Below are 25,934 nucleotides of genomic sequence, written 5' to 3'. Positions count from 1 at the left end.
CAAGCAGCAATTTCTGTGGTTGTTGTTGTTTTGTTTTAAATTTAAATTAATTAATTTTAAGTGTACAAAATAGAAAAAAAGCAAAAGGGAAGCATTTCTTCCTGGGGTCCTACCTTTATCTTTTTGTACACAACTCGTACTTTCTGAAGGCGAAAAGCTAGTCACTTCGTCCAGCACCAAACAGCTGATTCACACATATTTCTCTGCTCTGTTCTCATAAGATCTGCCAAAACAGTTGGACAAATTACTAACCTGAGGTGAGAAATCAAATGCAAAGTTGGAAAACAAACAATATAATGGCATGATTAGAAAACCCAGGTGTGTAACGTTAACTGATGTTGAAAAGACTTCAAATTGACATCAAAATACAGGACAAATATACAAATCAAACGGAAGGCAAAAACTTTATATGAAGTTGATTTGATGTAAACTAAACGTCAAACATCATATTAGCCTACGTATACATTAAACCAATTTCAGTGTAGGATCATTAACTTTCTATTTTTACACAACTGACATCAGAAAAAAAAACAGCCGCCCAAACTTAATTTAAATTGATGTTAGTGTTACAGCATCTTGATCTTTTATACAATAGTTCAACAAACTGTAGATAAAATGTTGTTAAGCTTACGTTTTAAACACAATATTTTAATTTACTCTGCCAGCGAAAAGGTAACCACAGCGAACCGAACGTCTCCAAGCAAAACATAATTGTGACGTTCCTGAATGAATCAGTGATTTGAACGAATCGGTTCAATAATTCAAAGACTTGTTCACTTTCGTCACCTACGGCTAAATGTTAATTGACTTGTAATCAGAAAGGGCTTACCATAATCCACAGACTGACAACCTGTATATGTTTTATTCATTTGTGTGTTATTTAGAAGAAAATTTACATTTACAATCAATTTGATAAATGGTTTGCCTTGAGTTATCAATCTTCAGACTAATTTGAACCTTTTGGTATAATTAATGGAATAAACGCCACTTTCTTTAAAAAACTGGCCTTGATGAAACAGGCAGTGAATCAGAGTGTTTTTGTACCTGATTACATAATTTATTGAAAAAAATTAAACCTGTATAAACTCACAGGTTTTATGTGAAAGAAATAGAAGGGGATCATTTAGTTCAAGAAAGATAACAGCCTATTTCATTTACATTTAGTTTAAAATCCCATGATGCTCAGGCCAGCATGACCTAGCCAACCTACAACCTTATCTCACCTAAATGAAGCATACCATTAACTCAAATAATATATATATATATATATTTATTTATTTATTCTAAATGAGTGCACCTGCACTTTCAAATAGGAGCTTATCCTGGTAACTATTCTTGTCTGAATAAAATGGGAGAAAGTCAGTATGATGGATGACCAAGGAACAGGCCCTCCCACGAGACTAGGCTGGTGAATAATCAATAGACTGGCAATGTGGCCTAGCTGGAGGGCTGCATATCAATCATAATGCACAAGCCTTGTATTCTGCCATCATCTCATTGACAGCACACAGTAGGCAAGGGACGAGTTGTCTCATCTATTACTTTTGGCAGATAGACCGGAGCAGCTGAGCTGACACTAAGGACTATCAAAGTGGGAGAAACACTCACCATGGAATGGGGTAAAATAAGACTGAAACTTATTAAAGTCCAGAGTGAGTTGAAGAACATGGAGAAATAGAGACGTGTGGGTTCCTTCATTCCTTCCATTGACAAAGAGGAGTGTATCCTCATCATCTATGTAATTTGAGAGGTTTGTCCTGCCTAAGTCCTCTCCATTGCTTCATGCCTCTCACAAACAGATGCCATCCATGCACTGTAATCTAAATGTGGCACAAGGACTATCAACACATTGCTCTTGTCAGTCTTCCTTCAGTAATGCTTACAAAAGACTTCCCTGGTGGGCCTTCCTCAACTGTGGCAATTTAGGGCCACCTGGTGTTGAAAACCAGTTAGGAATTTGCACCTGTTTGCCACATGGGTTTTTTGAAACCTCCTTGTGCCAAAACCAGAGCTGCTGGGTGAGGAAGGGAACAAGGTGTTCCTGTGCTCAAAACAATCATATGTCAAGAGAGTCGATTAGCAGAAGTGCTGATCCGCAGCTTGTTTACATTTCATTTGATGAAGTGTTTTTGTGCGCCTATTTAAAACCCACATGTTGCTCTGTCCAACAGTGTATACTTGTCAGCAAATAAATGTTTTGATTCTAGAATAGTTTGTATTAATCTATCAAGGTACTTGAAAAAAATGCTAAGGAATTTTAACCCATGCTGACTAATGTCACATTTCTTTTTGATTTTCCAGAACATATCCATGTTTGACTTCATTCCATAGGTGGTTTTGGATTTTTTAAAAGTCGTTTTTTTCCCCAAACAAATACATACATTCTTATATTAAACTTCAAATATAGGATACCCTAAGGATTTATCAAAAACTGAGGTGCTATTAAATTCTTGGGAGTTTATGTTGATGAAACTTCCGAGTTGGAGGAAACAAGTTGATTATATGAGCAAAGAACAAATAGACCTATATTGACGGGTATAATAAGGAGGGTTATGTGTCTTACTACAGAATGTCGTCTTACGCTTTACTGTAGTTTAATTTATCCATCTTTCATATTGTAATATAGTTTGGTCGAGTACTTTTACTATATATAAAAAAAAATTAGCCTTCAGAAGCATTTGATTAGGATAGCAATACAATCAAATCCTCTTCGTTGAACTTCAGATCAGTTTCTTATGATTTTTCTTAATGTGTTTTCATGTATAAATTATATTCAAGTGAGGGGAACCTCCCAGAGCAATTTAGAATGTTTTTTAAAGTAAATTCACAGGTGTTACTTAACACATTTTTCACCTTCCTAAAGTTCTCACTTGTAAAAGGTCTTTAAATGTTATAAAAAAAATTGATAAAATTTTAGTGCCACTTTGGGTTTTTATGCATTGTATGTACCATATAAGGTTAGTTTCTGTATTTATAAAGGTGTTGTTCGTTAAGGGTTGTGTGAGTGCACTCCCTGCTAAAACTAGCTGATTATGGAGAAGTTTTGACATCTACTTTAGTTGACTAAAGCTGTAACAAACTTGACAGGCTACATCCAGTTTAAGTCAACCATCCAGTGTAGGCTGGCAACTCCCCAAGCAAGAATGTCATTGTCAACGAAGTAGTAAAACCATATACTTTTATTTCAAAAACGTCAAACAATACTTAATACAACAGAGCATTTCATCTTTACCACCACCCCATTTACTATGTATAATTTCAAGGAACTAAGTCTCATTTATGCTAACTTCTTACCCTTTTGTTAAACTGACACTCCTACTTAAAATGACTACGCATTATGAGTTCTCACCTGACCAGGTTACACATATCCTTCTCCATTGTTCTTCAGCAGCAGTCCTCAAGCTCCATGGGCAAAGCAATTCAAACAACACTTCTAAAAATCTCATTTTTAAACTTAAACTAATTGTAACTTAAAAACTACATGTATAAAAACTAGACAAATACAAGCAGCATCTGCGGGCACGTTCTATGTATATTTTAACATTCAATATCTTTAATTTTATTAAGGTCATCTTGCAGTACCCAGGTGAAGAAAAAAAAAAAAAAAAAAAAAAAAAGGTATCCTATGCATTTTTGGTTAATGAAAACAAGGTGTTTATAGAGTATGAGGCCTTTATAGTGCCAGCTTTATATTTATTTATATATATATAAATAAAAAAGCTTCCTTGAAAACCTCAGCTTAGTGTATTTGCAAGTATTTGTCTCTGATACTGGTAAATATCTGAATGCATTGTAATGTACACATTAATGTTTAATAAACACAAAACAACATGTCAGATGTAACTTAATTAACAAATTTTAATATTTAATACAATCAATATTTACATAATTTCTCAAAGTAGATCAGATCACAGGAGTTGCAACTCTGAGTGCGTGTAGATTTACATTCAAACATTTACCACAGTTACCCTGCAGCGATGAGCAAGCAGCCATGCGGCTTTTCCCAAGGCTCTGGATGGGTTGCACAGACAGCTGAGATCCACCGAGGAGGATCAGAAACCTGTAAAAGTCTCCCAAAACACACATGCATCCGTTGGCAGAACAATGCATGCACATTTCTCAGCAATTACACTGCGACAACACGCTACTGCAGCGCTCTTACACCGCGTACACAAAGGGTGGAGCGTGTTTACCTGCTGGCCACGTGGTGGCGGCCTTGCTGGCGGCGGGGCGTGGTGTACACGTCATCACGCAGCAGTGACGCAGAGCGTTCCGCCTCCTGACTTGGAGTCTGCGCAATGCTGTGAGAACAAGGAGAGCCGACAAATGAAACCACATTCAACTCGTAACATGCAACTCAAAAGCATTGTGTTGGAACGCCTTGGCTTCAATACATATTGTCTGATACGATTTCATATTTGTACAGGGCTAACAATGAAGGCACTGTTTGCACGCACTTATTATATGTCTTATGCGTTCACGGCTGCCCACCCAGTCGTCTCATTCCGACGAAGTCCAAGTCAGGTTTCGGAAACGCGTCAGATTTCATTCCTGTAGAACACGTTCTCGAAGTCTCTCTGTTGGAAGTCCAAAGATCTGTCGTAATCAGAGTCCGACATTGAGAAAACGCTCTCATCAGATGATACATTAGCGTTACTCTGAGTTGAGAAATCACGGCTTACATCACAAACATATGATAGGTCAGCGTACACCAGGTCCATTAGATACTGTGTTGTGTTTCCTGGTGCCATGGCTACAGACGGTACGTGACTTTGCTTCCGCGTGGCGCTAGCTTTAACGTTACCGTCGACACGGCCCGGACTCAACTGGGGTCTCCTGGCCGACCAAACGCGGACCTTCCGCCTCCTTTCTCCCATATTTGCACGCAGAAAAGTCCTCTTTGATTTTGACCACTTTTTCTTGAGATCAGACGCGGCCTTGATGTCCTTCTGGAAGTTTCCTTTCATTGTTGTAAATTCAAGACACATTACCAAAAAAAAGGTTAGTCTTTGGTTGCCAAAAAGTAAATGATTATTTAAAAAAAATCAATGATCTAGTGGTTAAAATAGAAAACCACAAGCTTTTAGGTCCCAAAGAAGCTCACGCTGCTTACTCTCCAACGATCCAGAAAAAAAGTGGCAGAGTAACGTGTGTCTCACGTACTTAAGGAACTTACGGAAGTGACGTTTTTCGCTTCCAGCGAATCAGCTTTCACCTTGTCTTGTTCGGCGCTGTTGAGTGGTGCTCTGATATGAACACAGTGCCCCGTTAGCAACTGGTGGTCCTTTTCAGCAAAATTATACCAACATGAAGAAAAACATTTTGTAACTTTATAAACAAACATACTAAAAATGTAAATAAAATAATAAAAAAATATATATAAAAACAAGCCTTTTCACATGTTAATGGGCCTAGACTACTGAATAGTTTGTAAGAGTAAATCACGAATTGTTTATTTATTGATTAAAATGCTTGGTTTGACATAAACATGGGGCAATTTTGCATATTTCAGATTACATAAAACTCCAAAACAGCATGAAATGACACTGATGACCACAGCCTGATAGTTCAGAACACGATCTTGTATTTCACGGCGCTGCTTTTCCTTTCTTTTCTTTTCTGTCCGAACGTGCTAGACGGAGATGTTTAACCGATATCTCATAAATAGGCTAGCGTTCTAAAGAAATGTCACAATATAAATTAAATATATTATAACTATCGTTGAAAAGCACTTAAAATGGTATCTTTTTTAAGTGTTCTCTGTGAAAACGGCCTTTTAATTTGAGACCATTTGTTTTGTGTTAATTTACATTAGGTTCGGCCGCAGTCACTGTTTTGGGGGAGATTTGAAAAATCACTTTTTGTAGTGAACAACATTTCTAACAATAGCAACCCAAATATGTATTTGTCCTTCGACATGTGTTGGTCATTTCCCAAACAAAAGTGTGTTATATTGCACACTGAAGCTCCATGTAGACCGCTCCCAGACGTAAACACTACGTCCATGTCGAAAGTGTAAACATCTGCTTGAACCTGTCTCTTGAAGCTCTCTGCTGCCATCTTTGTATCGGAGATTCTTACGAAACATAAAATACATTTATTTGCGGAACAAAACTTAGCTGCGTCTGCCTTTTTTTCCAGAAACCCACCCAAATGTGTGAGACGTTTAATATTTTGACCCTACAAAAGCTCTCTCATTAAGCAAAGTGTCTTGTTTGTATCGAAGGGCGTGTTTGCATCTCTGCACCGCCATTTACAGTCCAATACAGCACCGCCAGCAGTTTTAGTCCAACAGTTTCGGGACTCGAGTTAGTAAACATGAAAAGTGACAATGTAAAAATGAAAGAGAGGACATCTGGTCCTATCTTAGTGAGTATGTGCTTTTTTGTCGGTTCTAACTTAACTTGACGAGACAGAGACCACGACAGCTGACACAAAACGGGATGTTTTTCGCCTTCCTAGCGATTAAAATATTATACTTTTGGCTGAATTTGTAGATAAACACATTTGTGGTGCTTTAGTTTACACGAGGCATTATTATAACACCCAGTTTTCCACGAGGGTGCGTATATGTACAGTGTGTTGTTCTTGAACATATAGTATTTTTCATAATATACTATTTTTCATGCTGTAGGTTTCTCCATCAATCTGGATTTGACTGTCGACCATCACTACCAAACCATTAATTCCCCTTTCTGCGAAACTACAGTTTTACGAAGAAACGATTTTAAGTCATTTTATCGTCTGTAAACAAGCACATACTAAAAGGAAGAAAACAAAAAGCTTTTGTTAAGATTTACAATAATAAAGAATGTTTGTTTCAAATATTTCATTCTACTGCGATACGATGTGAGCAAACAAACAGTGTTGTGCATATCTGCAAAAATGTTTCCACATTATTAAAGATTTACGGTATTATAGACACTTTAATTACATATTTATACACTACGTTTTTCTCGGACTTTTTACATTGTGATTTCACAGCAGTCCAGCAGGTGGCGGTATGCACACTCGGACCTCCATGAATCAATAGCAGAAGAAATGAACATAATCCCTCCATCTTCTCTTCTAGTGCCCTTCGCTCGTGCACTAGCGCCATGAGTAGCGCACTTGATGACTCAAAGACAACAGACGCAAGTATGGACCACGAACTTTACACTGTACAGAGTCCCTCTGATGACATCAAGGATGGCCCAGATCATGCGGAATTCATTTATAAAAGTGAGTAGCAATTAATTGTATGCATTTAACGTCCTAATGCATTTAATCAACTGTTTTATTTTAGCAGTTCAATACTGAGCTGGCCAAGTAAATGGGATGCATGCATTATACAAATCACGTTACCTACCGTTATTAATATCTGCATTTGTGATTATGTGTGTGTATGTGCTTCAAGTGTCAAATGAAGAATTCGTTAGATTCGTGAAGTTACGCGTGACCAATGACTCACTTTTCACTGGAAAGAGAAATTCTTCAACTCTGGCTTATAGGTAAACCAGTCACCACCAGCTGACAGTTAAACATGCATACACACACATTCAAGTCTTTGCACCTATAAAGAAGCATACAGTTGATGTTTATGCCAACAGCCTGCAGAAATTAGTGTGTAAAGTCTGCACATCTTTCTGCCATAGGGCCATCTTGAAAGAGCTGGGTCTCCAGAGGGAAATTTCTGCCAGCCAGGCCAGGAGGAAATGGGAAAACCTTAAGATGAAGTATAAGGTATGTTAATGCCTTGTCGACTATCTGCTATTTGTTGACTCTGTCCCACTGGCCTCCAGCAATTCACATTTAGGATATTGCCCATAATTAGCATACCTCATTCCACTTATAGGTTCAGGACTCCATGAACCTTTCAGTCTTCCGATAGTGTCCTCTAAAGGTTTTAATATATAATTTTTTTAAAAATAATTATTAGGTATTACATATTTTTTATATATTTCATAGTATATTACAGATACATTTATGCATTTGAATGATTGCATTATATACATAAATAATAGCACACACACATATAGTAAATATATAAGTAATTATTTTTGTGTTATTATTATTATTATTATTGTGTGTTATAAACTTACAAAAAACAGCAATTAAAATTACACAAAAAAAGGAAATTTGAATATTAAACACCAGAATGTAATCAAATATGAATGTAATTTGTGTGTGTGTGTGTGTGTGTGTGTGTGTGTATATATATATATATATATATATATATATATATATATATATATATAATTTTAACATTAATATGTATTTCATATTTTCATGAATGTATTTTATGCATTAATTATTTTTTAAGTAAACTAATTAAAATTACAAATTAAAATTACAGTTTAATATTAAACTTCAGAATGTAATGAACTTTATATATAATTGATAAAAATATATAATAAAATGTAAATAAATTATTTTAAAAGTATTGTGCATGAATGTATTATGTAATGTATTATTTACACAAATTAACTAAATGTGAGCCCGGACCTCAAAACCATAAGGGTAATTTAATCTCTGATTGATAATGTGAAAGCTGAATAAATAAGCTTTCCATTGATTGTGGGGGTAGTCGTGGCCTAATGGTTAGAGAGTCGGACTCGCAATCTAAGGGTTGTGACTTCGAGTCCCGGGCCGGCAGGAATTGTAGGTGGGGGTAGTGCATGTACAGTTCTCTCTCCACCTTCAATACCATGACTGAGGTGCCCTTGAGCAAGGCACTGAACCCCCAACTGCTCCCCGGGCGCCGCAGCATGAATGGCTGCCCACTGCTCCGGGTGTGTGTTCACAGTTTGTCTGTGTTCACTGCTCTGTGTGTGCACTTTGGATGGCTTAAAAAGCAGAGCATGAATTCTGAGTATGGGTCACCATACTTGGCCATATGTCACGTCACTTTCACTTTTGTTAAAATAGGACAATTTTTGGCTGAGATACAACTAATTAAAAATCTGGAATATGAGGGTTCCAAAAAAATGAAAATATTGAGAAAATCACCTTTAAATGGAACGTGATCTTTACTTAATATCCTAAAGATTTTTGACATGAAAGAAAAATCAATAATTTTAACCCATTCAATGTATTGTTGTCTATTGCTACAAACATACCTACTTATGACTGGTTTTGTGGTCTAGGGTCACATATGTCATTTAGTTTAATAAACATAAACATCCAAACTTCATAAAATATCAATATTATAATTATTCACACACATACTGTGTTATTACACTCTACAACCCTGTCCTCGTTTGTAAGTCGCTTTGGATGAAAGCGTCTGCTAAGTGACTAAATGTAAATGCAATCTGCATGATTGAGCACTTTGCTCACTATTTAAACTGTTTGTACCTGTGTGCCTTGTGTGCATCAGGAAATGAAGAATCCCCCACCTGGCGTCTCGGTGAACCCCACTAACTGGCCGTGGTTCTCCCTCATGGACGACGCCATGGAGGGTAGACTCGTGGGAAGTGAAGTCACTCTAGACACTTCCACAGTGGGCGACGACAGCGAGTATCGGCCGAACAACACCTCGCGCAAGAGGAGCAAGAGAGCGCGTGAGCCGGACAGAAGCGAGATCGAGCTGTTCGTCGAGGAGGATGATATGATGTCTGAAGAGATGGGGCGAGACAGGGTCGAGCTGGACAGAGACAGGGACGAGATGGAGCAGGAGAGGGCCATCCTAGAGAGCGACAAAGCCGCTATTGAATATGAGAGGATGGTCCTGGAGCGGGAAAAGATGGTTTTAGATCGAGAAAGAGCGGGAGTGGAAAGAGAACTCGCAGCATTGGACCGAGACAGGGCCTCTCTGGAGAGAGAGAAGGCCGCTGTAGAGAGAGACAGGGCTTCTGTGGAGTACATCCGAGCTCAGCTGGAAAAAGAACGAGCGATTCTTGACAGAGAAAGGGCAAAGCTTGAACGAGAGCGTGCCATACTAGAGCAGCAGCGTGGGATGGAAAAAGAGGAGCAGACGGCTAATTTGAACGATAATACAGAAGGAACTGATACCTCGATTCCTTTAGTGATGGAACCAGCTTCCTTAGAGAGGAGGCAGAAATTCCTCAACCTGTTTGAAAAGCTCATTGAGAACTTCTAAAATGGAACTGAATGTTCTGAATGCGAACCGTTATGTATATGTTATTATTTTTGTACACCTTCTGTTTGAAGTAAAACCGTTTTCTGTTCCCAGAAGTGGATTGTGCTGTGTTACAGTGATTGGTTTTGTAATGTTAATAGCTATGCTTGTTTAACAGAGCGATAAGTGTTGCTTTCATGCCTTTGAAGCGGACAATGAAAATGTTAAGGCACCTCTGTTTTGTAGAGGTCATCAGAAAACTTTATTCGGTGTGATTATTTCCATACAAAACACACAATGCTGAGCTAATATTTACCCCCCCAGCCATTCTCAAACCCCTCAGCTAATACAACAGTTCTGAAATGTTCATTTTGAAGGCCTTTGGTCATAACAACAGCTTGAATTGTGATATTCCAAAATATTGCAGTTCTCATAAAAAACAGAAAACAGCTTATATATATATTACAGTACAGACTTTACAACAAATTCATCGTTAGACTGCTTCTTTTATTGCATTAGTCAAATTTACCTTTCAAAAAATGAAGTGAGCGCCAGCTTCAATTAGGTTATGCTAATTATGATAAACATTTGTTAAATTCTATATGAATATTAACAATATTTCATTTACAAAACAAATATATTTAAACAATTCGGGCTGGCTATTGCAGCTAACCCCAGACAGGCAACCAGCACAGCACACAAAAAGAGGGTTTTTGTGCGGCTTGGTTCGTATTTGCACTTGTAAATTAATGACATCTTGTTTTCCTCAAAGGTTCACTAGTATTTGATAAATAAAAAAACTTACGGAGTTATGCATGGTTCTCTGTTTCTCTAAAAGAGATTGTTTACGAGGCTAGACACATATGTGTTTGGGAGACGTCATAAATCCAGATCCACCTACATTATGAAAAGTATGCACTGTGTAAAAAGGTAGAAACACAAGCAGCGTAGAGTTGGAAGTGTCCACCAGAACTCCTGTGAGAGTGTGAGTTTATGTATTTATGCCAACCTCCTTTAAATACAGCCATTCATATCCAAGTGTTTGCTTGGGCCCAAAGTAAAAAAAAAAGAAAAAGAAAAAAAAAAAGGAGAGAGAGGTACACACAGAGGAGTTTTGATGCATGTGCATACGTGTGAGTTTTGTACACGTGCATTTGAATGTGCGTTTTCTCCACTTAAATAAGGGCACCAATGGGGATACGTGGCAAACATATGTAGGCCTGTGGGGTTCTGCTGAGGTTGATGGGATTACCGTCCAGGCGAACGTCCTCTAGAGCATTGCGGATGTAATTCAAGTCATGTGGATTGCAGAAGGTGTCCTCATGCATCATTTGGATATTGTTATTCTGAATGAAAAAATGGAGAATGTTTTCAATGTAGCATTCAGCAAAGATGTCAATGTTCATTAAAGAGCACTAGGTAGATCACCAGGAAGACTTCTTTAAAGTAAACTAGCTCTTTAAATTAAAATCTATGAGTAAATGTTAATGTTGCAGTTAGGTGGCAAGTGTCATAGATGTCCACAAGGTGGCGCTAGTGAGGTGGGAGTACAGGTACCTGTAGGTGCAGAGAGCGCAGACTGTCAGGCAAAGGAACCGGGATGTGGTCTATGTTGTTGTCCGTCAAGTAAAGGTAAAGTAGCCCTGGCATGTCCTGGAAACAGAAAACATGAGCTGATGACAATTCTATCAAACTAAATAGAATTTAGTAATTATCTAAGGTACATCAACACAGCTAGTAATAGCAGCAAATCCCATAGGAAGTGGGCGTTTTTCTGCTGTCTGTTTTTTCTCTTATTTAAATGAACTGTAAGTTGTTCCCTCAGGTCTGGATGCACAACAGTAGGCTATCACAGGATCAAGGAACACTATGCAATGAACGCTTACAAAAGAATGGGTTAAGAATGGGATAATGCTTTGCTATTAAACTCCATATTATTGCTTTTTTTATACCTTGAAAGCTTCTCTCTGAATGCCAGTGCTGCCCAGGTGGTTGAGAGAGGCATCAATAAGGATCATAGAGTGTGGCAGAGCAGGAAGTTGTCTAATACTATTCTCTCGTAATACCAATTCCTCCAGAGCAGGAAGGCCAAAGAAAGCATCATCATCAATCCAGGAAATGCCATTGCTAGTCAGATCGATCCTCTTTAATTTATCTTTATGACAACAGAAGACAAAAAGACCATTCACTCAAGTTCATGAAAACATCAAATTCATATTTTAGCATCGAGCTAACATTATCAAATGTTGCTTAAGCTAACAGATCTGGTTATGAAATGTAGTGAGACAAACTGCTATATGAACTCTAGGCTTCAAGTAAACAGTAATTCATTGCCATTTGGAACCTATTTTAAATCAGTAATCTGATGTATTTTTTTCTGAAACCAGATATTCAGCTAGAAAAACATATAGTGCAGAGATTGATTTGAATATTTCATATTGACTTGAATTAAACAGTGACATGATTAAAACATTGACTGTCCCTTTGATGAAACACATACTCAGGTTGGCGAAGCTAGACTTGCCGATCCTAGCAATTTTGTTGTAGCGGGCATAGAAATGAGTGGTTTCTTTGGAGAGGGGAGGAACATGGTGCAACTTCAGGTCATCACAGTACACAGATCCGACCAGGCAGGTGCAGAGCAAACAGGTACCCATACCTTACCACCAAATTAACAGGTGGTATTCAGAAGACAAACACAAATACACATTAAAACACAGAAACTGTACTGATGCATATGCCTGTGGCCACCTATTTGGAGACATGAGGCAAATAGTTTTTACACTTTTGTATCATATTGTTAAGAGACTAAAAAGGTTACATGAATGTGCTGTATCCAATCCTGCTCCCATAGGGCCACTTTAGTGCAGACACTAGGTGCTTTTGCACAATGTAGTTCTAGGAACTAGCCAGCAGGGTGTTTCCTGGTTTCATATGCACCGGCACCTGGAACTCTGAAGTGGCCAACACCAACATCTTTATTCACGGCATATACAAATGTCAACACCCGTGAATGGACTATGCCTTGATCTGAGTTGTTTTTGTTGTGTGTTGAGGGATTTCATAATAACGAAAATTGAATGTAAATGTACAATTTATGCGATTGAAGAGCATGAAAATCAGACTAAGGATGTACTTACACCTGTCCTGTTTGGTTCGATTGAATCAAACTCAAGTTTGTTTCCCCCTTTGTGTGCAGATCTTTTGAGCATGTGTGAATACAGCATTCACACTCGGTTCCACACCAAACAACTGTACCGAGACCCATCTGATTAGGTTACACACAGATTCTGGTATGGCTGAATGGATGAACCAATGAATGGATGACTTTAAGCACACATGTGGTTTTGTTTATAGTTTCTGTTTCAGAAAGGGCAACGTGAAAGCAAACAGCTACAAAAAAATACATAATAATAATAATCAACATCGAATTTGGTCCAGACCAAAACAAGGTCTTTCCTGGTGTGAATACACTCTTATGTCCTATGACAACTTGCAGTGTTACATATCATCGAGGCTGAGAAAAGAACACAATGCTGCAGAAAACAAGTAAATGCCATTATTGTTGTTTTCCATGTTTATGGAGTAAATATTTTTACACTGCTTTTTAAAAATGCTGGGTAGCTGGTGTTTTGTATGCATTTGGCCAAATGCTGTACATTTATGTCTCTGGTAGTTCCTATAGAACTGTTTTAGACCCTAATCTAAAGTAGCTAAGCTAATTTTGTTCCCCCAAACTGAGTTTTTACAACCAAATATGTTCCTAGTTCCAGCTATGTGAACACGCTAAATAGCAGGAACTTCCGACATTCGTTCTAGGAACTATGGAAAGGTTCCTCTGGTGTGAAAGCCCCTTTTAGCTCCATTACCCAAATAAACACACCTAAACCAATCAAGGTCCTCAAGAGGACTAAAAAACTTAAAGGAAGGTGTGTTGGAGCTTTTCAGGATAGTGGCCTTCCAGGAGCAGGATTGGCACCTCTGCACAATATTGCAGAACAGAACTTCATAGTCATACCTAGGTATCTCCGGTAGCAACAGAACTTCAGTAGATATACTGAACAGGTCTTAGAACTACCGAGGATGCATATTATGAAATAATTTCAGTTGCCTTCAGAATTATTAAATACAGGTGAAATACTGACCTGTTGTATCTATGTCAATATCAGGTACCCCAGTCCCCTCCAAGGGAGTGGTCGGGGTAGTTAGGAGTATCTCCTCCTCTTGTTAAACACAACAACATGAAGGTGTTAGGTGACAGATTAGCACATGGACAATGGCACAAGACAGACAGTGAGTAATATTGACACTGAGAAGTTATAATGATTATTATTGTTATAATGAACACCAAAGCAAATGAACATACATTTAACCAAGGTTAGACAGTTAAATTAAATATATGGGGCTCACAGAGGGAATAATATCAGGGAATTGGTAGAAAATGCTTAGATCCTAGGATTGATGGGTGCAACAATGAGTTCAAAAGTGATCGCAATTCTTGCTAAGCTTTTTCTAAACTATTCTTCTAAACATGACTCTAGTAAGTTCTAACCAACACTACAAGATTTCATAGAAGTGTGTAGTATTGATATCATGGTACTGACCTTTATCTAAGTCGGGTATTAATATTTCGTTTGTGATGACTGGGGCCTCTGTCACCCCAGACTCCTCTGTGCTCCCAGACTCTCCTGATTCCAAAGTTACCTCGGGCTGTTTAGACTCTTCGGGGACCCTAGGCTTTTTTAAAACAAATTCAACATCAAAGGGTCCAGGCTTTTCAGGGACCCCAAGCACCACAGAGATCTTAGGCTCTCCAGATGCATCAGGCAGCCCAGAGATTTCAGTCTTTCCAGATGCCTCAGGCGACCCAGAGATCTCAGGCTCTCCAGATGCCTCAGGCTCTCCAGATACCTCAGGCGACCCAGAGATCTCAGGCGACCCAGATGCCTCAGGCTCTCCAGATACCTCAGGCGACCCAGAGATCTCAGGCGACCCAGATGCCTCAGGCTCTCCAGAGATCTCAGGCGACCCAGATGCCTCAGGCGACCCAGAGATCTCAGGCGACCCAGATGCCTCAGGCTCTCCAGAGATCTCAGGCGACCCAGATGCCTCAGGCTCTCCAGAGATCTCAGGCGACCCAGATGCCTCAGGCGACCCAGAGATCTCAGGCGACCCAGATGCCTCAGGCTCTCCAGATACCTCAGGCGACCCAGAGATCTCAGGCTCTCCAGATGCCTCAGGTCCTCCAGATGCCGCAGGCATCCCAGATGCCTCAGGCTCTCCAGATTTCTCAAGCAGCCCGGAGGTCCCGGAATATCCGGAAACCTCTGGCACCTCAGAGAGCCCAGACTCTCCTGACAGCTCAGGTACTCCAGAAGCCCCAGACTCTCCTGATCCCTCAAGTACAACAGAAGCCACAGGATCTCCAAGAACCCCAGAGGCGGAAGGCTCGCCTGACAGCTCAGGGAACCCAGAAGCTCCAGATACCAAAGAGATTCCAGACTCTCCAAAATCCCCAGAGGCCTCGTGTGGAATGTTTTCAACCATCAAGTGGAGCTCCTCCTCTTGTGAGAGACAAGGTGGGGTAGCAAGAAGGAAATTAGCCTCCTCAAAAGTAGACAAGATAAAAGCAGTGCTGGCAATGATTATGAGCTAGCCATTTTGGATCAAAATTTTAACAGATACCAAACTATTACATGGTTGTGAATTACAGATCATGATCCCTTGCTTTAAAATCCTCAGGAAATCCCTCGCCAACACCTCTAACAAGTAGAGACCATAAATTGTACTCCATCCACAGAAAAACAAATATTGTGCTAAAGTAATCAAGACTCCTCTCAAGTTATACTATTTAAAAATTAAAGGGATATCTAATATGCACTATTTAAAGGGATATAAGGCATAAGGTTACTGCCCCAGTGACAAGCAGTTGTACCCCTAAAGATACAATTTTAAAGCATTTTTTATTCTGAAAGTGTAAATGTATGAAGCAAACCAAAGTTCTGGGTACTGACCTCCACCTGAGATCAATATTATGCCTGAACCAAAAAGCCCAGAGACTCCAGAACCAAGGTCCTCTGAGTCCACAGAACTTGATATGTCCCCAGAGTCCCCAGAACCTCCAGAGCCCAAAGGCTCTCCAGAACCGGACGCTTTTTCATCAAGTAAGTCTCCAGAGCCCGAGTCACCAGAACCCGAAATGTCCCCAGAAATCTGAAGGATGTCAATGGGCGTCAGACGAAGCTCCTCCTCTTGTTCAAGACAAGGTTAGGTGTTAGAACAGTTATTAGAATTAGAATTACACTTGGAACCATACCATATGGAGTGGTTCAGTAAGTGAAGAATTTAATAAGATGCACAAAAATTGAAAGTTAACAAATTATTAAGACACATTTAACCAATCAGATTGCCAGTTAAATGGAATGACAGCATGATGAAATGGTTGACAGGGTGGTAATAACAATTAGTAGTGTGTGCATTTGTCCATGAATAGTACAGACCTCCCTGTGCACTAGGGCCCATCAGAGTCCCTGACTCCCCAGAGCCCGATGGAATAAGCTGAGGCTTTATGGGTAATTCATTGTCTTCACTCCCCTCAGCTGTCCTCCTTTCTTCAGGCTCCACATGCTCCACCTCCTCCTCTTCTTCTTCCTCCAATGAGGCATGATGTGAAGGATCAACGTCCTCATCAGGTCTCAAGGTGCCAATCTCTATCTGCAAGAAGAATTTAGGTCAGTACGCTGTACTCATTTTTGTTGTTATAAGCCCTAACAATGCCTTTTTGGACTGCCAATGGTTTAAATAATAGTGGTTTAAGCATGCTAAAGCAATTTAAAGTTCTGGTTTAAAAAGACTCCAGAAAACAAGTAGAACATAATTATCTCACTCTGTTAAGGCATCCAATACTACTTCTGGAAGGAGTACTTGAGTTTAGCTCCTACCTTGAATAAACACAACTGAATCAAAGTTGTGATTATGACTAAAAACTTAAAGGTAGATTTGTTGGGGCAGATTGGAACTAAAATCTGCACGATATTTGCCCTCCATGCGTAGGACTGAAAACCATTGAGCTATACTGAACTGATTCACAACACATATAATTGAAAAAAAATTGCAGACACGTTAACACAAGATTGTGACAGAAACAGTTTCAGTAAAAGGAGAGCTTCAGTAAAAGGTGTTACTCAGCAAATGCCTGTCCCATTAGAAGAGAATAGGCTTTTCACTGGTATTGCCCTATGCATTCAAAGCTTTCAGAGTCAGCCTTTTCCTTATAAATGCTAATTGTTGGAAGGTGTGAGACAAATTACAGATCATACTGATGTGCTGATTTTTAAAACTATCCATTTTTCATTTCTTTTACTCTGCAAATGTTGTAATGTTGACTAGTGTTATCAGCTTTTTTTATATTCGATTCCACTACAATCCAGAGTGGGGAGCTGTGAAACCGTTCACTGTCTCATCTGCAAGCAGCTGAAATTCTCTAGAAATGGTCCTTGTGGAACCAAGACATACATGGTAGCAGAAAAATACATATTTCTGCACATCTTCTTTCACGAGTGTTGAAATAACTCCAGAGATGTATCTCGGTTGTCTCACCGAATGGCCAACTTGAAGCTTTCATACTAAATAATATATTTTAAAAAAACACCATTATTAAGCTATAGAACAGTAATTTCATTCAAATGGCCAAAATCTATGCTGACAGTCCATAAAACAACAGGCCTTAGAGAGACCTTGCTTAGAATAAGCTTGCTTTTTCATACAAAAAAACCTAGCTGAACACGCAAAGCCAAAGGCTAAAGGGATGGCTAAGAGGAATCAACCATGTGTAAACAGTTCTTGTGACTCAGATACCGGGATGCATGAGAGCTTTCTGAAACCCCTACCAAAATCTGTTGTACAGCAGCCAGGCCTGTGATTCACAAGCCTGTCAGCATTTTGTTCTTCAGACAAAAAGAGTCAACAAAAGAGGATGTTATAAATTAATGTATATTGAATAAATGTTGTTTAAGTTTGAAGTATCTTTTTTTTTGTTGTGGAAGCAATGATACAATTAGATTTTAAGGTTTTACATAAAGGGGTCATTAGATTGAACTGAAAGTTAGTTTTATTTTTTCATCATGCCAGGACTGATTTGCAAAATAGAGAAAAGCAAGCATAAAAATGTCCAAATATACATAGATTTTATTGCAACTATACATAAAGGATTCTATGATTTCATACTTTTTTGTCGACATAGCTTTTGCTTTTCCAGAAACCTCTAGAACTGGTATATTGAGTATATTATAAGTCCAAACTTTAGAGCCCAACATTCATATGGCATCAGGAGCAACATTTCAGCAGTCACTCTAGAGAGAGTAATATAAATACACCTGCACATACATTATATGTCCCTGTTCATGCATGCATTTACACAGACAAATACAGGCATGCACCTAAGGCACCTAGAAGCACTCTTACATGTACAAGCAACTTCAACAGAGTCTTAACATGTACTCATATGTAAGATAAAAGTTATACCAGAAATCAAAATAAACAACAATTCTGAAGCATTTCTTCGTAGCACATCTGAAACAGTTTTTTTCTTAATAATAATAACAATAATAATAATAATAATAATAATAATAAAAACTCTCCCGATGGTGAAGAACAACAAACATTCCCTCACTTTATGAAACATTCATTATATCCTGAAGAGTTGAAAATGAAGAGCCTTACACATGGAAAATGAGTTGTAACTCACAAGTGTGCTTTTGATTGTGGGTTTAACTACATAATGTTCACATCAGGATCAAGTTAAGCCTCTTGGCTTCAGTGTAATTCTTCTAAAAACTCAGCTTGGTTTGTGCCAGTCAAACATAGTTTTAGCCCAACTTTTTTCCATGCTGAAGATGATGAACTGGTTGTTGTTGTGTCATCGTTTTACTGAATACATTTTTTCATACCCACAGCTTAACGTCTGGCTATTAAACCTCAGTGTACAACTCAGTTTACAACAACATTTAATACAATAAAGTCTGTAATGTAAATGTAGTTTAAGAATTGACAACCAACTAGACAGAAAACTTGATGCTTTGAGCTACCACCAATGATAACATTGTGCATCTAGGCAAAAAATATCACTTAAAGGGATAGTTCACCCAAAAATAAAAATTCTGTCATCATTTACTCACCCTCATTTCATTTCAAACCTGTATGAGTTGCTTTCTTATGCTGAACATAGAAGATATTTTGAACATTGATTGTAATCAAACAGTTGGTGGTTGCCATTGTCTTCCTTCGTTTTTTTCCTACTAGGGAAGACAATGGCAACCAACAAATGTTTGATTACCAGCAATCTTCAAAATATCTTCTTTTATGTTCAGCATGAGAAACCAACTCATACAGGTTTGGATCGACATGAGGTTGAGTAAATGATGACAGAATTTTCATTTATGGGTGAACTATCACTTTAAGTGAAGAAATTTGACAAGCACAAGAATGACTAGTCTTGTACAACTATTGATTCCATAAGGTTGTGCCAGTGGAAAATTCAGCTGAGAACATTTCACATTCAACAACATCTGGTCTGTCCATAATACCGATGATATGTCCAAGAAAAGTATTTCTTACATTAAAAAAGAATGATAAATCAGTCTGAACTTTGTTGCACCAGTATGCCTCTGTCCAAAGTCAGCTTTTTAATCAACGTACAAGAACCAAAACTAACCTTTGAATGCAAATTCAATCAGCAAATGCTTTGTATCATAAATAGGTTATTTACTGAAAATGGTGGTTCTTATGAAGTTTCTCTTCACTGAGAAGGGACGAATATTTGTATGCACAGCCGAACACTGACCTGAAATCAGAGAGGATGAGTAAATACAGGCCCACATTCCCTCAGTGACCGACCCTGAAGCACAGCAGCTGGGTTAAAACCGGTTTTTAAATGGAAATCATAAACCAAAGACTGACATAGCTGGATACTATTATCCCCAGGAACATTTGGATCAGCAGAGCAAATGAAAAGTTGTCAAACACCCTGCAGAAATACATTCCTGCATGACTATTAGAACTGAGTCCAATGCTTGAACATTAGCCATCTCAACAGACTGGTGGAAACTAATGAATATGCAGAGAGAAAGGAATCAGCAGGCACGGTCCAAATATGAATAAGCCTTGAGTCAAACATTTAGATGAGACATAAATTGGAAAACAGTTTTACATTTACTTGCTTGTTTGAAAGGAAAGAGTTCATGTACTCCTTTATGGAAAGTAAAGCTGCAAAAATGGGGTCATCCCGATATTAATGAATGACTCTCTCACCTGTGGTTCATCAATTCCATCATAATAGTCATAGACATCATCGGTATCCACATTCAGGTCTAAATCCACATTGTTGTTGTAAAATTTATCTAGTTCTGCTTGTCGGACGTATCTGCGGGGAGAGGCTGCCACCACACACAGGACCAGGAGTCCCCACATCAACCTCAGCGTTACCATCTTCCTGCTAGACATAGAATCAGATGGATTAATGTCTGAAAATGTTAATGTATAAGAGCTGCACTAGAGTTAGTAAACAGAGGACAAGAATGGCTTGTTGAATATAGCAAGTCCACAATATATATAGTGACATAACCTTATAACATTTCTTATATTTGTTACTCTGGACAACAAAACCAGTCTTAAGTCGCTTGGGTATATTTTTTAGGAATAAAAAGTGGAGAAGTTGTGGCCTAGTGGTTAGAGAGTTTGACTCCTAACCCTAGGGTTGTGGGTTTGAATCTTGGGCCGGCAATACCATGACTGAGGTGCACTTGAGCAAGGCACTGAACCCCCAACTGCTCCCCGGGCGCCGCAGCATAAACGGGTGTGTGTTCACTGCTGTGTGAGCACTTTGGATGGGTTAAATGCAGAGCATGAATTCTGAGTTTGGGTCACCATACTTGGCTGAATGTCACTTCAATAGCCAAAAAAAAAAAAAAAACTACTTGTATGGGTCAAACATATTGATTTTTCTTTTATGCCAAAAATCATTAGGATATTAATTAAATATCATGTTCTATAAAGATATTTTGTACATTTCTTACCATAAATACATCAAAACTTAATTTTTAATTAGTAATATGCATTGCTAAGAACTTAATTTGAACTGCTTTAAAGGAGACTTTCTCAGTATTTAGATTTTTTTTTTGCACCCTCAGATTCCAGGCTTTTTAATAACTGTATCTTGGCCAAATATTTTCCAATCCTAACAAACCATACATCAATTGAAATACATTTTAAATATTGACACTTCTGACTGGTTTTGTGGTCCAGGGTCACATTTGTGATAATTGAAACAAATATATATCACACCCTCAGGAGATTAATTTACATTTTGGGACAAGAGGCATACATGTCTTAAAAATCAAGGATTTGGCTCACCAAGTGCTATTTATACACATCCATTCTTTTTTGGGTATATACATACATATTTATTTTGGGGTACATAAAAAGCAAAGATAAATTAAAAAGCAAAATTCCAATCAATAGTCTATTGTTACCTTCCTTGCATTTACATTCTCTGCATGGTTCTGTGGGCACAAGTATAAAGATGTTTTTGTGGGACATACATTTTTAAGATTGGGTAACTTAGTGTTCATTACAAGGGTTTAGAGAGTAATACTGAAATATAAACCTCTAAAGTCTTTAACTTTCTTGCAAGAGCCAAAATGTCACCACATAACGCTGCAGCCATTTAGAAAGCATTCAATGACTTCTTTGTGTGTTAAAGTTGAAAGGTCACAGGTGAGATGCCTGACATCACAAAAGGTTTCTTTTTAAACATAATGATGACATGGAAATTTTCTTTATATATATATATATATATATAAATATATATATAAATATATATATATATATATAAAGTTCTATATGGTTCCATGAAAAACCTTTAAAATCCGTTTTTCATTGCACAAAAGGTTCATTTAGATCAATAAATATTCCATACAATAAGACTTTTTTTTATAGGAACTGTTCACTAAAAGGTTCACAAATGCATACATATTGAAAGTAAAACATCATATTCACATTGTCATTAGCTGACCCAAAGGAAATCTGCAGATGTTTTTTCGGTTGTCTATGCTGATTTTGGTGGAAAATTCTGCTGACTGGATAAAAGTCTGGGATTAGAATCCACATGGCCCTATTCATAAGTTCTTAATAACTAACAATGTCCATATGTCTTTCTCATATTTTGTTGTCAAACTCATATATATATATATTTGTTCATTTATTTTTCTCCAACAGTTATCGTCATTAGAATTTGAGCTAATTTGAGATATATGAATGATAAGAGGCTCACAGGAAAGCAATGACCAGCTGGAGTGGAGGAAGAGCAGGGTGTACTAGATGGGCAGACCATGGTCCTCGGGGTGAGACGGAGAGAAAAAGAGAGAGAGAACTCTGACAGAGCCCCTTTATGAGTGTCTGACTCTACACTCAAGTTCGAAATTCCACCGAGGTTTGTGGACAGCATGCCAATGAGTTACAATCTCCCTCTATCTCTCTTTCTTTCATACACATACATATCCACGTAACTCTCCATGAAAGGCTATCTTGGGGCAGCAGCTGCACTCTAGAAACCGCTGCAGTTTTAGACATAAATCAGTTCCCTGTGGGTTTCTGACAGCCAATCAACACATGCAATCACATCACATCATGAAGAGAGATTACATAGTGGTGATATCGATTAGAGTCGCAAACTAGTTAAGTCTGTATCAATGAAAGAAAAATCGTCTCACAGTAAAGCTTCAGTGTACCAATGTCTGACAGCTTCATCTAGGAAATGCTGAAAGAGGGACTATCCTGCACACAGAGCTTGGCTTTTACACACTCTCAACAGTGTTTGCAGTGCATAGACCCCGTGTGAGTATGTGTTTGTGAGAGCTAACTATACCAATGTTGCTTTTGGCTCTCCCTGACAGCATTCCACATACTCATTGACTTTACAATTTCTTCTTCTCTAGTGGTTCTGCCAATATTGCCAAATTGATGACTTATTTACTTCCAATAAGTCAGATTGCATAAATATATACACACACTGTAGCTTAATTAGACATATATTACATGCATATCTGTTAAATTTCCATCTGTTTGGCGATTACCGATATAATAAAATAAAGTTTCTATAATATGGCCCTTGACCTGAACACATTTCCAATGACCAAACATCTCTAGTCTGTAACAGTATTTACAGCTCTCCTATCACATTTTCAACAAATAGTCATATTTTTATTGATAAAGCTTAAAAATTAAATAAAAAGCTTTACATTTTCCGTCACACAAAACAAACCCCACAAATCAAGGAATTTCAACAAGACTGTCGTCATTATCAGAAATTTCATGAAGATGATGGAGAATGGAAGTATTATATCATCAAGCCAGAAATCCACAAACAAAATGGAAGAAGAAAAAAAAATAGCCTCAGTAAAGTAGGTCATGTGTACTTGAACTATTTTAACATAGCAAATGTGCATTACTATTACAAGAACTACAAGATTTATAAAGAGACCACGGTGTTCAACCAATCATATACAAGACAAAACTGTAAAAAATGAAAGCCTCAGTAAAGCCAATGAATTGCATTTTAGCTTTTTTAGGCTAGCCAAGTACCACTGAGGCTAAGAAGCAGAAGGGACCCCAAGAAGCCCTTAGGTCCAGTCCCTGCTCTAAAGCATAGCAGAGGATTAAGAAGAACATACAGTAGAACCCTTACCTCTTTCTCCTCCTTTCCCAAATGGTCCTGTTCTTCAGCTCGGACAGGCAGAGGGTTGGTGGGCCTGGCCAATGGCAATGGGTCACTCACGGTGAGTGTGTATCTGTGTGTGGATACTTCTGGATGTGTGCGATGTGTACGTGTGCACACACTCCCAGAACCCTGTGCCCTACCTGTCTGTATGTGTGAAGGTAAGAAGTGAGACTGAGAAAAGGGAGAAATCGAGTTTTGGTCGCATCTACAGCAGCGCCCACCCCATACCACACTGCATCACACACACACACACACACACACACACACACACACACACACTGAACGGACACAAAAGTTGCACGCTGACAGACCCCCAACTGCGAAAATCCTTTAATCCCTTACAACCATCTTTCTTTTTTGTTTCCTGAAGAGACACATAAGTTATTCAGTCCTAAGTCTGAGATATTTGTCTTCCTTTTCCTGAGGTGAGCATGAGGGGTACTCTGCTTTCATGTAGGGATCTGCCGGGCCCCGGTGCACAATGGGCCCTCTGTGAGGCTCCTCTGTTAGTGCAATGCTGAGAGGTAGAAAAGGCCTCCATTCTCCTCGACGCCAGGATTTGGTGCTAAAACTCCACAACTCTGCTCAGTCCCTCTGTGCAGAGATGCACTGCAGAAAACCTGCTAACCTATCAGGAAGTGCCGTACAAGTGCCCGCTTCATGTTCGGTGGGATGTTTTTACAGGCCTCAGTCAATTTTTCCATACTAATTCTCTTTCTCTGCAATTCAGTAATCATATTTCTGCTGCCGAGTCGCATGAAATAAAAATCCAGCATTAGCCTATTAAGCACTGGGACTGTTCGAGCAATTCAGATTTTTAAATAACATCTGACACATACTGCATTTTGTTTCAGTCTCATTGACATGTTTACATGTGCCTGGCAGTCTTACTGACCACTAATCTCGCTTCGTTTGATTATATGTGACAGTTATGGGTGTGCAAACATCTTTTATGTGCTACTATCTGCCATCTTTAATTAAATGTAATATGCAGCTACTTATTTAATTATTAATAAATGATTTACAACATGTTTTATACACTCAAAAAAATGAATTTTTAGTTTTGTTCACTTTACCTGAACAATTCATGTTGAATTAATGCCATTTTGGCTATTTTTCATTTCAACATGATTGTGTCATGTTAAACTGACTTAAACCTGTCTCTCGTTGGTTTAACATAAAGTTTTCATTTTGAAAGAACATGTTTCAATCAAGTCCCTCAAAATAAGTTTTACACTTCCCATCATGCTTTGCACAGGACTGGATATGGGGAGAGAAAATGTTGAAATAAAGTGTTATTTTATGCAGTTTTTAATAAAATGTGATAATAAGGAGACTTTTTCATGTATAATGCTCTATTATGTGGGCATTTTAAAAGACTTTATATTGGTGTATTTTGTGCGAGTTACCATTGTGGTGAAGTGTGGAGCTTGTGGTTGGGTTGAGGACCTGGTTGAAAGAACGTCTAAAATACTTAATTAAAAAAAAAGCAACTTTAATGAGAGTGCTAGTGTATGATGTACACATAGTAACATCCTTAAACTGCAAACAATTAACATCATGTGTAAAGAAAAGTTATATCTTACTTGCTAATGTTTTTATAACACTTTGGCTAAACTTGCATGGACAGTGGTTCTACATGATGTAAACATATTATCTCTACTCAGATATTTCATGTAGGATGAACTAAAGCAAACTGAGTAAACTCAACTAAAGGTAGACAAGTCCTTATAACTTGATTTATTCATGTCCAAATAACATGGTACAAACATGTGGAACCACTGTCCATGATAGAATCATGTTCAGCCAAAGAGTCATTTTTTTGAGTGTATAGTTGAGCTTTAAGGCACCGCAAATGCACCAGGAAGTTCCTTAGCTGTACGCATCAATATCCGTGCAAAAATACTGGATAGTGCCAAGGAAATCCATTTACTTGCACAATCAATTTAAGCTGCACAGCCCTGCACTGTGTAGTGGAGAACTTAATATAACAAGGTCAGTCAGGTCTAAAGTCAGCATAACTGATGCAACCAAAAATATATGAATCAGGCATTGCAGAATAAATGAAGCTATTGTTTCAACTGATAGCTGTACACTCAC

General features: G+C 38.3%; 2 protein-coding genes and 2 long non-coding RNA genes across 14 annotated transcripts in view; 1 reads left to right on the top strand and 3 right to left on the bottom strand.

Annotated features, from left to right (window-relative positions):
- The window catches only part of LOC127956896 (uncharacterized), a 75,232-nt gene extending 74,000 nt beyond the window's left edge, over positions 1–1,232 (bottom strand). For all 9 annotated transcript variants that reach the window (XR_008153661.1, XR_008153663.1, XR_008153662.1 and 6 more), the window contains exons 1-2: positions 632–1,232; positions 114–223 (exon numbers count right to left, since the gene is read on the bottom strand). This is a non-coding gene — a long non-coding RNA (uncharacterized LOC127956896). The remainder of the gene's footprint in view (positions 1–113; positions 224–631) is intronic.
- A 2,608-nt stretch (positions 1,233–3,840) lies between these two features.
- On the bottom strand, positions 3,841–5,238 carry LOC127956815 (uncharacterized). The gene is made up of 2 exons (XR_008153647.1): positions 4,683–5,238; positions 3,841–4,596 (listed from the first exon to the last, which is right to left on the bottom strand). It is a non-coding gene; the product is annotated as an uncharacterized LOC127956815 (long non-coding RNA).
- Positions 5,239–6,239: 1,001 nt separating this feature from the next.
- si:dkeyp-38g8.5 (uncharacterized protein LOC568385 homolog) lies at positions 6,240–10,320 on the top strand. The gene is made up of 5 exons (XM_052553511.1): positions 6,240–6,369; positions 7,073–7,221; positions 7,397–7,490; positions 7,635–7,722; positions 9,359–10,320. Exons 2-5 carry the CDS (start codon positions 7,098–7,100, stop codon positions 10,079–10,081), a joined length of 1,029 nt encoding a protein of 342 aa, XP_052409471.1. The 5' UTR covers positions 6,240–6,369; positions 7,073–7,097; the 3' UTR covers positions 10,082–10,320.
- On the bottom strand, positions 10,299–23,994 carry epyc (epiphycan). Of its 3 annotated transcripts, none has more exons than XM_052553507.1 (10): positions 23,802–23,994; positions 20,369–20,552; positions 16,561–16,774; positions 16,075–16,311; positions 14,665–15,624; positions 14,206–14,283; positions 12,561–12,719; positions 12,013–12,215; positions 11,618–11,713; positions 10,299–11,406 (listed from the first exon to the last, which is right to left on the bottom strand). In XM_052553507.1, the coding sequence occupies exons 2-10, from the start codon at positions 20,543–20,545 to the stop codon at positions 11,236–11,238; spliced, it is 2,295 nt and encodes a 764-aa protein (XP_052409467.1). In that variant the 5' UTR covers positions 20,546–20,552; positions 23,802–23,994; the 3' UTR covers positions 10,299–11,235. The 3 variants fall into 3 exon arrangements, with proteins under 3 accessions (XP_052409467.1, XP_052409468.1, XP_052409469.1); XM_052553508.1 differs by having other exon boundaries at positions 20,369–20,549; XM_052553509.1 differs by lacking the exons at positions 14,206–14,283; positions 14,665–15,624; positions 16,075–16,311.
- Between the last annotated feature and the right edge of the window lie 1,940 nt (positions 23,995–25,934).

Source organism: Carassius gibelio, chromosome B4 (genome assembly GCF_023724105.1).
Source record: "Carassius gibelio isolate Cgi1373 ecotype wild population from Czech Republic chromosome B4, carGib1.2-hapl.c, whole genome shotgun sequence".
Classification (NCBI taxonomy): domain Eukaryota; kingdom Metazoa; phylum Chordata; class Actinopteri; order Cypriniformes; family Cyprinidae; genus Carassius; species Carassius gibelio.
Note: the sequence above shows the minus strand (reverse complement) of the source record. Positions and strands in the feature narration are given on the sequence as shown.